Raw genomic sequence first — 12073 nt, 5'->3', positions numbered from 1 at the left:
ATCCGAAAGAGGGGTTAACGGTATCCCGACAACGGCATATAGCTGCAGCTAGTGGTTGCGCCAAGCACACTTTAAATCCAGGCACCATATGCGAATAAAGAAACAAATAGACAAAATCCCACAGCGTTCCATGTATGTTTCCTGGGATCTAAATTATAGCTCAATCCGTCGCTCTAGATTAATGTTTTTTTCATAATCTTTTCCGCCGAAATACCGTGGATTCCAGCGGTAAGCATGCCAAAGTATCGTAGGTAAGCCATGATGGCGCCAGTGGAACCACGCTGTTAGAACAGCTGAATGCGAAACAAAAAACAAAGCCAAGTGCGCCTGCCAGTACCCCAAAGAAAAGAAAAATAGAAACGAGATGAACAGTCCCATGTAGCACAGTGATCACATGGCACAACAAATGACGACCAAAAAATGCGAAACAGACCCAAGGTCGAAAAAGAAGAAAAGAAGAAAAAAGGCAAAAAGAGAGAAATGAAAATGTGTAAAAAAATAAGAAAAATAATAGTCAACTCAGCACCACGCAATCTTCTCATTGACAATCCACTCAACCTCCCTATCCTCCCCACCCTCGCCGTACCACATCAGGCTGGCGATGCTCTCCTCTTGCCTGTGAACCACGGCGTAGTCGACGCCGCACCTGTGGACGAGCTCCTTGACCACGCCCTCGGGGTTCCAGAACTGCACTTCGCCCATGTCCCACCTGCCGGCCTCGGCGCGCGCCAGCTCCACGATGGCCCGGAAGCCCTCGGCCAGGTCCTCGACGCGGGCATCGTCCGGGTTCTCGACGACGACGCGCAGCACGTTGAGGGTGTTGTCCTCCACGGCGCCGTAGTAGCCGCGCATCCAATAGGCCCACAGGCGGCCGCCGGGAGGACCCCACACGGCGCCACGGATCGACGGGACACGTCCGTCCGCATACATGTGCGATGTGACGTACTCCTCGCGCCGGAGGTGCCATTGCACATTGTCCAGGCAGGGGATGATGGCCACCGCCGGCCTGCCTGTCCGCGCCGCCTCGGCGGGGAGACGCTCCCGGATCAATCGCTCGTCGATGGCGCAGAGCTCTGCAAGCTCGCTCTCCTGGAGGGGCCGTACTTGGTGGGGGTTCTCGCTTGCGTCGCTGCTGGTAGGTGTGGCGTCATCTGAGTGTGTTGGAGTCCACGATATGTGGGTGCTGGAATATGGACGCCACCCGTGCTTGGCGTAGAAGCCTTTGCCGATGTCCGAGTACAGCGCCGAGAACAGGACGGAGGACTGACCATCCTTGTTGACTTCTGAAACTCCTTTCCCATTTGTCTGCCGAACCGCCTTGCCGTGGCTATGGCTGACCTGGTCGGCCTGGTACGACTTGAGGATCTTGCTGACCTCGGTCATCATCCTGCTCGCATATCCCTTGCTGCGGAACTCAGGCGCTGTAAAGACCCCTCCAATAACATGCGCAATGCCGTCCTCAACGTGCTTGCCACCTGGTGAGATGGCCACCGCAGGCTTACGCCATGTGTCGCATGACGAAAGCACTTGTCGCTCCTCTGGTGATTTATCCGCTTCCACGAGAACCCAGCTCGTCATCCGGCCCTCGCTGGAGCCAGGTATAGTGGTGATGTAACGCTCTCGCTCGATATAGTCGGGCAGAGAGAGGGCACGGCCCCAGTTGTTGTATGTCGAGATCCAGATTCGCCTGAGCTCTTCTGCAGTGGCTTCCGTCACAACAAGGTTGGGTGAGGATGCTGATGGTAGGTCTTGGCCTATTGAACCCATTTTGGCGGATTTTGAACGAGGTCGTGTCTGCTGGACTGTGCCGGGGGGCGGAGCAGAAGAATTATGTGGGTAAAGTCTTTCATAAAGGTTCTTGACAGCAAGCCCAATGCGCTGGAGTTTCGGGTATCCGGATCCGGCTGTGCATGTGATTAAAGAGGTAAATGTTTAAAAAATAAAGATCAACTCAGCAACTTCTGCCAATGTTCCAAATGATGCTGCAGAGTTCTGCTTGAAGCCCGGTGCACTCGCGCCCTTGCATGTACATTGGCGGGGCGGTGGATAGCAAAAAAAAGAGTACCTGTGGATGTATAGGCGCAAGAGAAGGATAAAGTCAAAGTACATGAAACGTGTGAGGGGAAGTCTCCAATCGGTTTCCTTGGAGCAAAACAATCTATGTATAATATCATGCGACCTTTCCCCTGACATAAACAAAGGAAGCAGTGACAGCAGACATTTATGTGGTTTGCGCCATTGGCGGATCAAAAAAAAAAACATTGACGACCATGTTCGATGTTCACAATTGGCTGCAAAACATGGATATGCTGGCAAGCTGAATCTAAAAGACCAACCAATTCCCTTGAAACCAGCACTCACTTGGAATGAAAACACTTCTGTTGAACTAAAGCAGGTCAGCAGGTCGGCACGCTCCGGGTATTTTTACGTCACTGGCGTAGCATCTAGTCCCTATTCCTAGGCCATTTAAGGTTGGATGACTGCGGTTTCCTTGGCTGCAGAACCAAACGCATTAGCTGCAGGCAAGAATGACGATTGATGATTGGATGCAATTCTCTATGCTTTGGACGGCGTCGAAACTAAAGCCGACAGTAGGCGATAATGGCGACAGGGAATGAAGACAGACTGGCATCGGAATAATGTGGTTGCTGACTTCAACTTGTCAGTCAGCGTATTTTCATTGTGCAGAGAGGGAAACAAAACCACAACTAGATCTGAAATTGTTCTCTTCGTAACTCACATCAAAGCATGCACGGATTTGTCGCAGTTTTGGTGCATTCGCCGGGAGCAACTAAGCAGTGCTGATTGATTGGGATTCGGATGACAGGTTTTCCCGTGCGATAGTGCACTCTGTCGCTTTCTTAGCTTGATCAACAGTTGCGCAGATAAGAACAATTAATTTTCATCTAATCGTTAGTTAGCATGGACACGAATACAGTCTATACCGGCCCGTCTACCGCTGTCTATTCGTAAGCCTGGCTCTTGGCACCGTTGGCGACAATCGCGCATACAAGGTTTCGGTTCGTCGGACAATTTCCATGTGAGACAGGTAAATCTTTTGTTTTCAAATGTTCCGTTTTTCTGCTCTAGTGCCCGTGTCCATCGTCCTCCGCCTGTTGCTCAGGGTCCAGCTTGATAAGAGTATCGATGCGCATTATGCTAATGCAGGCCTCGACAGCACTCTTGAGTTGGCGGACTTTGCTGACGCTGGGTTCCAGTACTCCGACCTTAATCTGATCAACGAGCTTGCCGCGGGCCAAGTCCAAACCATAGTTTCGGTAACCCTTCTTGCGGGCCACTGTCTTCTCGTCCTCGTTGCCCTCTCCGTCCTGCGTGCGTTGTGAGAGTGCGTGGCGCGCTCGCAACTGCGCAACTAGATCTGATGCATCTTTAGCTGCATTGACAGCAAGTGTCTTAGGAATGACAAGCAGAGATTGGGCAAACTCTCCAATTGCTAGCTGTTCCCGCGATCCCACAGTGCCGGCGAACTCCTCCAAGTAGATGTGCAGGGCTGTCTCAACAGCACCACCACCTGGCACGATGCTACCGCTCTCCAAAGTACGCTTGACAGCGCACAGGGAGTCGTGGACGGAACGCTCCATCTCGTCTAGTTGAAAGTCGTTCGGGCCACGGAGGATAATGGACGCGGACGAATGCGCCTTGGTGCCCTTGATCAGGATGCACTCATCATCCGATATGCGCTCCTGCGCCACCTCTTCGGCGTAGCCAAGGTAAGACGGGTCAAAGCGCTCGTCGCCGTTGAGGTCCGACAATGTCCCAAGCAAAGTGGCGCCGGTGGCTCGTGCGATACGGCGCAGATCCTCCTTCTTACACCTCCTGACTGCCATCGCACCCTTCTCAACAAAGTACTTGAGACACAAATCGTCGATGCCCTTCGTGGTAAGGACCACGTTGGCACCAGCCTTGAGGATCATCTCGATTCGCTCGATGACCATACCCGCCTCCCTCGCGCGAATTTGTTCCAGCTGTTGCGGGTCGTCGACCGTGATCTGCACGCCGAGCTTCATGCGCTCCTTCTGGAAGTTGATGTCCAAAACAGCAATCTTGGCATCCTTGATATGTGTCTTCATGGCCTGGGAAGCGACTGTGCAGTTGAGGGCGTAGCCCTTGACCAGGACGGACTCCAGCGAGCCCTTGCCGTGGGCCTTGAGGATGTTGACGGCCTTGACGGGATACTTCGTCTCGTTCCGTGTGTTGGTGGTTTTGACGGCTTGCATGGCGTCGACAACCATGTTGGCAAAGAAGTCAGAGTCGGAACCGATGATTTTGCTCGACATGGACGTCTTGGCGATGTTGATGAGCGACTCGCGGCCCAAGTTCTCGACCTTGATGCTAACGTTCTCGTTCATATACTTGACAGCTTCGCGGAGAGCCAGCCTGTAGCCCGTAATGATCGTCGTGGGATGTATCCGGTTACGCATCAGCTCGTTTCCGCGGCGCAAAAGCTCGGCAGCAATCAGGACAACTGATGTCGTGCCATCTCCAACCTCCTTGTCTTGTTGTTGTGCCAGGTCGACCAGGATCTTTCCGGCTGGGTGCTCTACGTCGAGCAGGCTGAGAATCGTAGCTCCGTCGTTTGTAACCGTAACATCCTATAAAGTATTCTATCAGTATTCCACGAAAGCTATCCAAGGTCGCCTGAAGGAGGGGTAGGTGTTGGACATACGCCAATATCATCAACCATCATCTTATCCAAGCCACTGGGGCCGAACGAGCTCTTGACGACATTTGCAATGGCTTGTGTTGCGAGGACTTGACGAACATTGTTGTCAGTAAAATGTTCGGCGGGCGACTAGTGTAAGGTGCACCTAGCTCACTCACCGTTCTGGTCACGAATGTCGGCGCCTGAAATCTTTTGTCCACCGAGAAACAGCGTGCCGTTGCGCGGCTGCTCAAACATGGTCGCCATGGCTTCTGTTTCTGCCCTTGGATCACGGCTGCTTGCTTTCAAAGTGGTTGTGGTGGGTATCAAAAGGAATGGTCAGATTCCAGGCCTATGTTTGATACAGCCCACATCAAAGTATCGATCGCGGGTTGGAGCTTCTACCGACCGCCGCAGGGAACTTTTTCTTCGGCGGTTCCAGTTGTTCCTTTCCCGAAAATCAGATAAAGCTCAAATATGCCTACTTGATTGGTCAGATAGCTGGGACAGCTACAGCCACGTACCCACTTTCTTGACGCTTGCCTTGTGGCGGTGATCAGTGGGCCGGGCTACCCCTCCAAGGGCGCACCCAGTCGCGTCACCCTTCCCCCACCATGAATCAATTCATGTCAGCCTCCGATTTGCGATGCGCCCAAATGCGGGGCACAAATTTCCTATGGTTTGCGTCTATAGAAGTAATTTCGCCGTTTCAGTTTCCATAGTGTGAATCACCAGCAAATGTCTTGGTGACGGCAATTAATCCAGCTCGGCATCTTCTTGAGCTCACCAAACTGAGGTGCCCCTTCATCTAGTCCTTGCATACTCCTCATAACCAACCTTTCCACCAAAGCCTCGCCTAACAGGCGCGAACCCCACCACCATGGAGGAGAACAAGGCAAAGGTCCAGGCTCAGCCTGCTGCTGAGCAGTCTACTGAGCAGCCCGCGGAGCCCTCAAAGAGTGCGTTGAAGAAGGCTGCCAAGGCCTCTGCAAAGGAGGCCAGCAAGGCCGTCAAGGCTTCAAAGGCGGCCCCTGTTGCTGTCAAGAAGACTGACGATATCATCGGTATCACTGTGTCCAAGGAGGAGAACTTCCCCCAGTGGTACCAAGAGGTGGTCCTCAAGGCTGAGATGATCGAGTACTACACGGAGATTTCTGGCTTCTACATCCTGCGTCCCGCGGCCATGTTCGTCTGGTCACAGATCCGCAAGTGGTTCCAGGAGAAGATCGATGTGATGGGCGTGGAGGAGGCCAGTTTCCCCATGTTCTTGTCTTCCAAGTCGCTCGAGAAGGAGAAGGACCACGTCGAGGGATTTGCGCCCGAGCTTGCCTGGGTTACCAAGGCGTAAGTGCAGCGCAGGAAGTCACCAAAATTCAGAGTTGTCACTTCAATGCAGCTAACCCATGCCTCGCTTTAGTGGAGACAAAGACCTCGAGGTTCCCGTCGCTGTCCGTCCTACATCAGAAGCCGTCATGTACCCGTACTACTCCAAGTGGATCCGAAGTCATCGCGACCTTCCCCTTCGTCTGAACCAGTGGAACTCGGTCGTCCGCTGGGAGGCCAAGCAGACGACACCCTTTTTGCGCGCAAGGGAGTTTCTGTGGCAGGAAGGTCACACCGCCCACTTGACTGAGGAGGATGCAGGCAAGGAGGTTCTCGAGATTCTTGAGCACTATGCCGGAGTCTACGAGCAGTTGCTTGCTGTCCCAGTCGTTAGGGGTAAGAAGACCGAAAACGAGAAGTTCGCCGGTGGATACTACACCACCACTGTTGAGGGTTACATTCCATCCAACGGCCGTGGTATCCAAGGTGCCACATCCCACTGTCTGGGCCAGAACTTTAGCAAGATGTTTGACATCACGGTCGAGGACCCCAAGAAGGAGAAGGGACATCTTCATGTGTGGCAGAACTCGTGGGGTCTGTCTACTCGTGTCATCGGTGTCATGGTGATGATCCACGGTGACGACAAAGGCTTGGTTTTCCCTCCCAGAATTGCCAGGACCCAGGCAGTGCTTATTCCCGTGGGTATTACCGCAAAGACGACTCCTGAGGAGAGGACGGCACATACCGCCAAGCTCGATGAGCTGAACAAGACTCTGAAGGATGCCGGGGTACGTGTGGAGTCGGATATGCGCGACGGCTACACTCCCGCCTGGAAGTTCAACCACTGGGAGCTCAAGGGTGTCCCGCTGCGTCTCGAGTTTGGTCCCAAGGATGCTGCCAAAGACCAGGTTGCTTTTGCAAGGCGAGACACTGGCGAGAAGGGCTCTATTGCCATCGCCGACCTGGCTACCAAGGTCCCCGAACTGCTCGAGACCATCCAGAAGGCCATGTACGACAAGGCAGATGCAGCTTTCAGGTCGCACAGGATTGTGGTGGCTGAATGGGAGAAGGTTGTCCCGGCACTTGACTCCAAGAACGTGGTCTTGATCCCTCACTGCCTCGATGGCAAGTGCGAAGACCACATCAAGGATATCACCAAGGGCACCGGTATGGAGTTGCAGGCTGATGGTCAGAAGGCGCCTTCGATGGGCATGAAGAGTCTGTGCATTCCATTTGAGCAGCCAGAGGGTCTGGTCGAGGGCACCAAGTGCTTGAGCCCTGACTGCGACAAGCTCGCACAGAAATATGTCATGTTTGGAAGGAGTTACTAGGGTGATCTAGTGTGGCTGATGAACGAGATGAAGGAAAAGAAATAAAATTCCCGAACATCCAATGAAAGCGTTGAACATAGTTGTTAAAGATCTCCCTTACATTGTAGCGGTCAGTGCACCAAGTTACACCTGGGTCTTTTTAATTAGTTACGCAGGTAATCGAACGACGTACGGAGGAATTATATCGCGATGCAATTCAATTTACCGGGCTTACACGGAGACAATTGGAGGGTGGGATCGCCGGTTTCCACTCTTTCTCCTGCACGGGAGGTGTGTTCTCATGTGTGCGCCGCTCGTGTTGTTTTTTTTCATGACCGAGCAACCACGAATGCTGCAGCTTACCTCCGAAGTCTACCCATACATCCCGGTTACACCCTTCCCCACTCGCTAATGTGATAAGGTTAAGCATCTGAGGCATTCGAAATAAAAGTGGGAGGTCGCATTGGAATCGCAGGGTTATCTAAGCCTCACTCACCTGCGTAAACTCCGCTCCTCCTTGGCCGACTGTTGGAGTCTTGGCTTTCATGTCGAAAGTTCACCTGCGGTCAGGCAAATCGGCAACCCTACTTGACGGCCACTTTTTTTTTCGACAAAAGAAGCAAAAGCCGCGCTGCAGAACGGCCCACTGTCAGTTTCAGAGGCGACAGCCTTCCTGGGTTGTTTGTTTTTCCAGTCTTCCCAGTTTGCCAGTCATGCCAGTGTATATTCTTTTCTTTTTTTTTTTTTTCTTTCTTTTCTCGATGAGTAGGACAATGCGCCGATGCCTACGTTTGCTTTTGCGACTTGTTTCCCGGAAAAGAGATCAACAAGAATTAAATTGTTAGCGAACGAGGGCACCGATGCGACTGGTCAACACCAGCATCAAGGCTGCGGGTACTTTTTTCTTCTCGTCGTTTCTTCTTTTCCTTTTTTTTTTAGACCTAGCCTCGCTACGAGCTGGGAATGACTAACGCCCACATCTTTTCTCCTTTCGGGAAGGACAGCCGCACCAGCTCAGCGCCTAGGCACAGGTGTCCTGCAGAGTGATGTTCGCCAAGACAATATTGCCAGGCAGGCAAGGCCCAGCCAGTGCAGACAATTCAGACTGGAAAAATCGTATTAAATTTTTTCGATTCCACTTGGAAGAGGGGATTCTGGGGGTCTTGTACTTCTAGTCCCATGCATCTCGTGTTCACAGCAGAATATTGCATTCCCCCCATGTCATCACTGCCAGCAGCTGAACAGCTCAACATCCCGAGCAGTCCAATGAGACGAGTATTACCGTATGCACCTGACCCTCCATATAGCGTCATAAAATTGGAGGGGCTTGTTTTCTTTTTCCGATTTCTCAGCTAGGCTGCAGAACCAGCAGACTGCGAAGAGCTGAGTGTCTGTAACAAGCTGGCAACGGAAGAATGCAAAAAATAGGCCTGCGGAAAATGCGATTCCCGGAAAGAGACCCTGGTGAAAAAGTTTCTAAGAAAGTAATGTTTCGCAAAGCAATATTCCACAGTCAAATGAGGGTACCCCTTTTTTGTGACCAGGCACGCCTGAGCGCCGTGGCAACATCTGGGTAGCAAAGTACTCTGCATAATGTCTAGCCCTATGGGGCTTGCAGTCTTGGTATTCGAATGTTCGTATCCCAAGGAAGAAAGAAACCGACCTGCAGCCGGGGTTAGGGGGGGTCGGGTCTCCAACCTGAGAGGCAGGCTTGTCAGAGCAGTCTTGGCTGGTACTCTACTCCGTCTCGTCACGCCGTTAAGGTTTTTTTATTCTGTTCCACCGGCCCCTTGGGGGTGGTATGCCAGCAGCCGCAGATGTTGTATAAAGTAGACCTTATCCCACCTTTCGTAGATCTCCTGTTTGCTTCTAGATCACCAGGAAAGACGTGGACGCCTCTACTCTCGTTTAAATTATACATTCGTTCGTAACTAATATCTCAAGGCACCACCCCCCTTATCCCCTGTTCAAGATGAAGTACACCACTTTCGCTGCTCTTCTGGGTCTCATTCCCTCTGCTCTGGCCCATGGTTACCATTCCCGCCGCAGTGGCGTCCTTGAAGAGTAAGACTAGTCCGGTACCGAAGAGTTGTTTGTTTACACGGTTCCGATATCCTAACTCTGTGGTTTCCTTCATCTAGGCGAGCAGACACATCTACCAAGGACGTCCCCCGTCCCAAGATCGGCAACGTTCCGTATGGACAAATCATCGAGAGGTGCACTCAGCCTGGCGTTGTTGCCATCACTTTCGATGACGGCCCCAGCGGATTTACCAACGCCCTGCTGGACCTGCTGAGCCGCGAGGGAGCCAAGGCTACCTTCTTCATCACGGCCAACAACATTGTCCCGGTCGAGACCGACCAGGGCAGGACCATCGTCAACCGCGCCCACCGTGATGGACACCAGATCGCCCACCACTCGTGGAGGCACCAGGACTTCTCCGTCATCTCGCGCGACGAGCGCACTAACGAGGTCCTCCTCCCCGAGTCCGCCTTTGCCAGCGCCCTTGGCTTCTTCCCTACCTACATCCGCCCTCCCTTCGGATCTTGCAACGCCGACTGCCAGTCTCAGCTCGGTGAGCTGGGCTACCACATCATCAACTGGAGCATTGACAGTGATGGTATGTCTACACCTTTCCCCACCCCTGACCGTTGATCGTTGAAGCTAACGACTGAACCGACTCCCAGACTGGAGGAACGTTCCCGACAACATTGCCGCCTCCGAGGCCGTCATCACCCAGCAGTTGACCAACTCGGGCAACGGCCACATCATCCTGGCCCACGACATCCACCAGGCCACCGTCGAGCGCCTCGCCGGCCACATGATCCGTACTGCCAAGGAACGGGGCCTGAGAATGGTCACCGTCGGCGAGTGCCTGGGCGACCCTGCCGCCAACTGGTACCGCGCCTTCACTCCCACCAACCCGAACCCGGGCAACCCTCCCCCCAGTGGAGGCTTGAAACCCACGCCCGACGGCACCTGTGGTGGCTCTACCGGCTTCACATGCCAAGGGTCCTCGTCCGGAAACTGCTGCAGGTAAGTTGCCCCCCCTGAATCTTGTTGATGCTGCCGGGGTCACTGTATGCTAATTTACCGTTTTAACAACTCGAAGTCAATATGGCTGGTGCGGGTCATCCTCCGACCACTGCAACGCCGGATGCCAGTCAGCCTTTGGAACCTGTGGCTCTGGCCAGGCGCCCCCTCCCAGCGGCGGCGGCTTGACCGTTTCACCTGACGGCACATGCGCTGGCAACACCGGCTTCACCTGCCAAGGATCCTCTTCCGGCAACTGCTGCAGGTATGCTGTCCCTCCCAATTGTTGATCATCCTGTTGTTTACAGTAAGCTAACTACCGTAAACCTTACCCCTTAAAAAGTCAATGGGGATGGTGGTAAGTTTTTCCGTTTCTTTACCTGTTACTTTGCCTTCTGATGATCAGATGGCGATGCGGTGATGCTGCAAGTATGCTAACTTGATGACTCGACTCTTAGTGGAACGTCTGCCGACCATTGCGCCGCGGGATGCCAGTCGGCATTCGGCACCTGCTCTTAAGTTAACCAAAAGCTAATGCCAATTTTCTTCTCTGTTTTATATTATATGTTGTTGTATAATCTTTCGACCGGTACACAGAGCTGGATTAGGACGCTTGGTATTAGATACAAAAGGCCACGCCCATCGAACATAGAAATTTAGAGGTTTAATTGACCCGCCAGTAGTGTCCACTTAAACTCGCGCACGAACCAGTAGCACTTTATCCCCCACCTGCAATCGTCGTACCTTGCATGATGGAATACAACACCGCAATCAATTGGACACACCTCTTTGGTTGGACATTTGACGATTGGAAACTAGACTACTTGGGGGCTGTTCGTTGTGGGCCCCCTCAAAGAGGGGGTTACAAAACCTTGATTTTCGAAAAAACCGTGGGCCAGCAAATTTGTTAGCAGATCGCTAACAAAGTAGCTCATGAAAGTTCGATTCACGTTCGTAAACACTACACCCACGAAAAAGGTTAGAATTTGCAGATAAATTGAAGCCGTGAATTGCGCTGTAGATATCTATTTCTGGAGTTTTGGCTCAATCGCCCTTTTCCGGTCGCTCAAGCGGTCACAAGGCGACCCGGGTACTTCCAACTCATCCTTTCTACCACCCGGTATTGGCGGCGAGGAACGGTCTTCAAGCGGTCTCGTATCCTGAAGTTGACGGGGAGAGGGTGTAGCCAATGGTATATACCGTGGGAACGGTTTGGAAGGCCTGTTTGGGGCGGGAGGTGAGGCTGATTGCGAGGATCGTGATACGCATATGCTGATAGAACAGGCAGAGTCGGTATCCACGGTAATATTGATCTGGGTACTTGTATTTCCAGCTGAAATTGGCCCTTTATCGACGAACCATGACTGTGAGGGCTGTGAATCGGTCTTCTTCCTTTTTCCAGGGCGTTCCCTGACCGCCGGAACGTTCTCCGGCGTGAAGCCGAGGTCCTCCAGATATCTCTTCTGTTGTATCTTAATCCCGTTGGGCATGCCCTCTGTTTCTCGCCAGCGTTGAATAGCCTGATTCTTATCCCTATACCACGCATCTCTGACGAACTTTTCTTGTTGGTATAGGGCTGTTTCCTCGATCAACGCCTGTTTGGCTTCGTGAGCGACCCGCATATCTTCTAACGTATTAGCGGTCTGGAACTGCTTGTCTTTTGACTTCAACGTCATTTTGACTTTGTAACGTGAAGCGCGTTGAAGGCGTTTTTGCTTATTCGTCTGCTCTTGGGCAACGCGTT

At 52.6% G+C, this 12073-nt stretch overlaps 4 protein-coding genes across 4 annotated transcripts; 2 read left to right on the top strand and 2 right to left on the bottom strand.

Moving 5' to 3' along the window:
• Window positions 1–519: 519 nt before the first annotated feature.
• MGG_10359 (uncharacterized protein) lies at window positions 520–1767 on the bottom strand (the record flags this gene model as incomplete). Its single annotated transcript, XM_003719348.1, has 1 exon — window positions 520–1767. The coding sequence occupies one exon, from the start codon at window positions 1765–1767 to the stop codon at window positions 520–522; it is 1248 nt and encodes a 415-aa protein (XP_003719396.1).
• A 1110-nt stretch (window positions 1768–2877) lies between these two features.
• On the bottom strand, window positions 2878–5062 carry MGG_10358 (T-complex protein 1 subunit alpha). Its single transcript, XM_003719347.1, has 3 exons — window positions 4843–5062; window positions 4688–4773; window positions 2878–4613 (listed from the first exon to the last, which is right to left on the bottom strand). Exons 1-3 carry the CDS (start codon window positions 4928–4930, stop codon window positions 3087–3089), a joined length of 1701 nt encoding a protein of 566 aa, XP_003719395.1. The 5' UTR covers window positions 4931–5062; the 3' UTR covers window positions 2878–3086.
• A 226-nt stretch (window positions 5063–5288) lies between these two features.
• MGG_10357 (prolyl-tRNA synthetase) lies at window positions 5289–7578 on the top strand. Its single transcript, XM_003719346.1, has 2 exons — window positions 5289–6007; window positions 6081–7578. Exons 1-2 carry the CDS (start codon window positions 5544–5546, stop codon window positions 7315–7317), a joined length of 1701 nt encoding a protein of 566 aa, XP_003719394.1. The 5' UTR covers window positions 5289–5543; the 3' UTR covers window positions 7318–7578.
• Window positions 7579–9078: 1500 nt separating this feature from the next.
• On the top strand, window positions 9079–11024 carry MGG_14966 (uncharacterized protein). Its single transcript, XM_003719345.1, has 6 exons — window positions 9079–9360; window positions 9438–9916; window positions 9984–10332; window positions 10409–10594; window positions 10673–10687; window positions 10788–11024. The coding sequence occupies exons 1-6, from the start codon at window positions 9269–9271 to the stop codon at window positions 10846–10848; spliced, it is 1182 nt and encodes a 393-aa protein (XP_003719393.1). The 5' UTR covers window positions 9079–9268; the 3' UTR covers window positions 10849–11024.
• The last annotated feature ends 1049 nt before the right edge of the window (window positions 11025–12073 follow it).

The sequence above is a fragment of the Pyricularia oryzae genome, chromosome 6, assembly GCF_000002495.2.
Source record: "Pyricularia oryzae 70-15 chromosome 6, whole genome shotgun sequence".
Taxonomy (NCBI): domain Eukaryota; kingdom Fungi; phylum Ascomycota; class Sordariomycetes; order Magnaporthales; family Pyriculariaceae; genus Pyricularia; species Pyricularia oryzae.
Note: the sequence above shows the minus strand (reverse complement) of the source record. Positions and strands in the feature narration are given on the sequence as shown.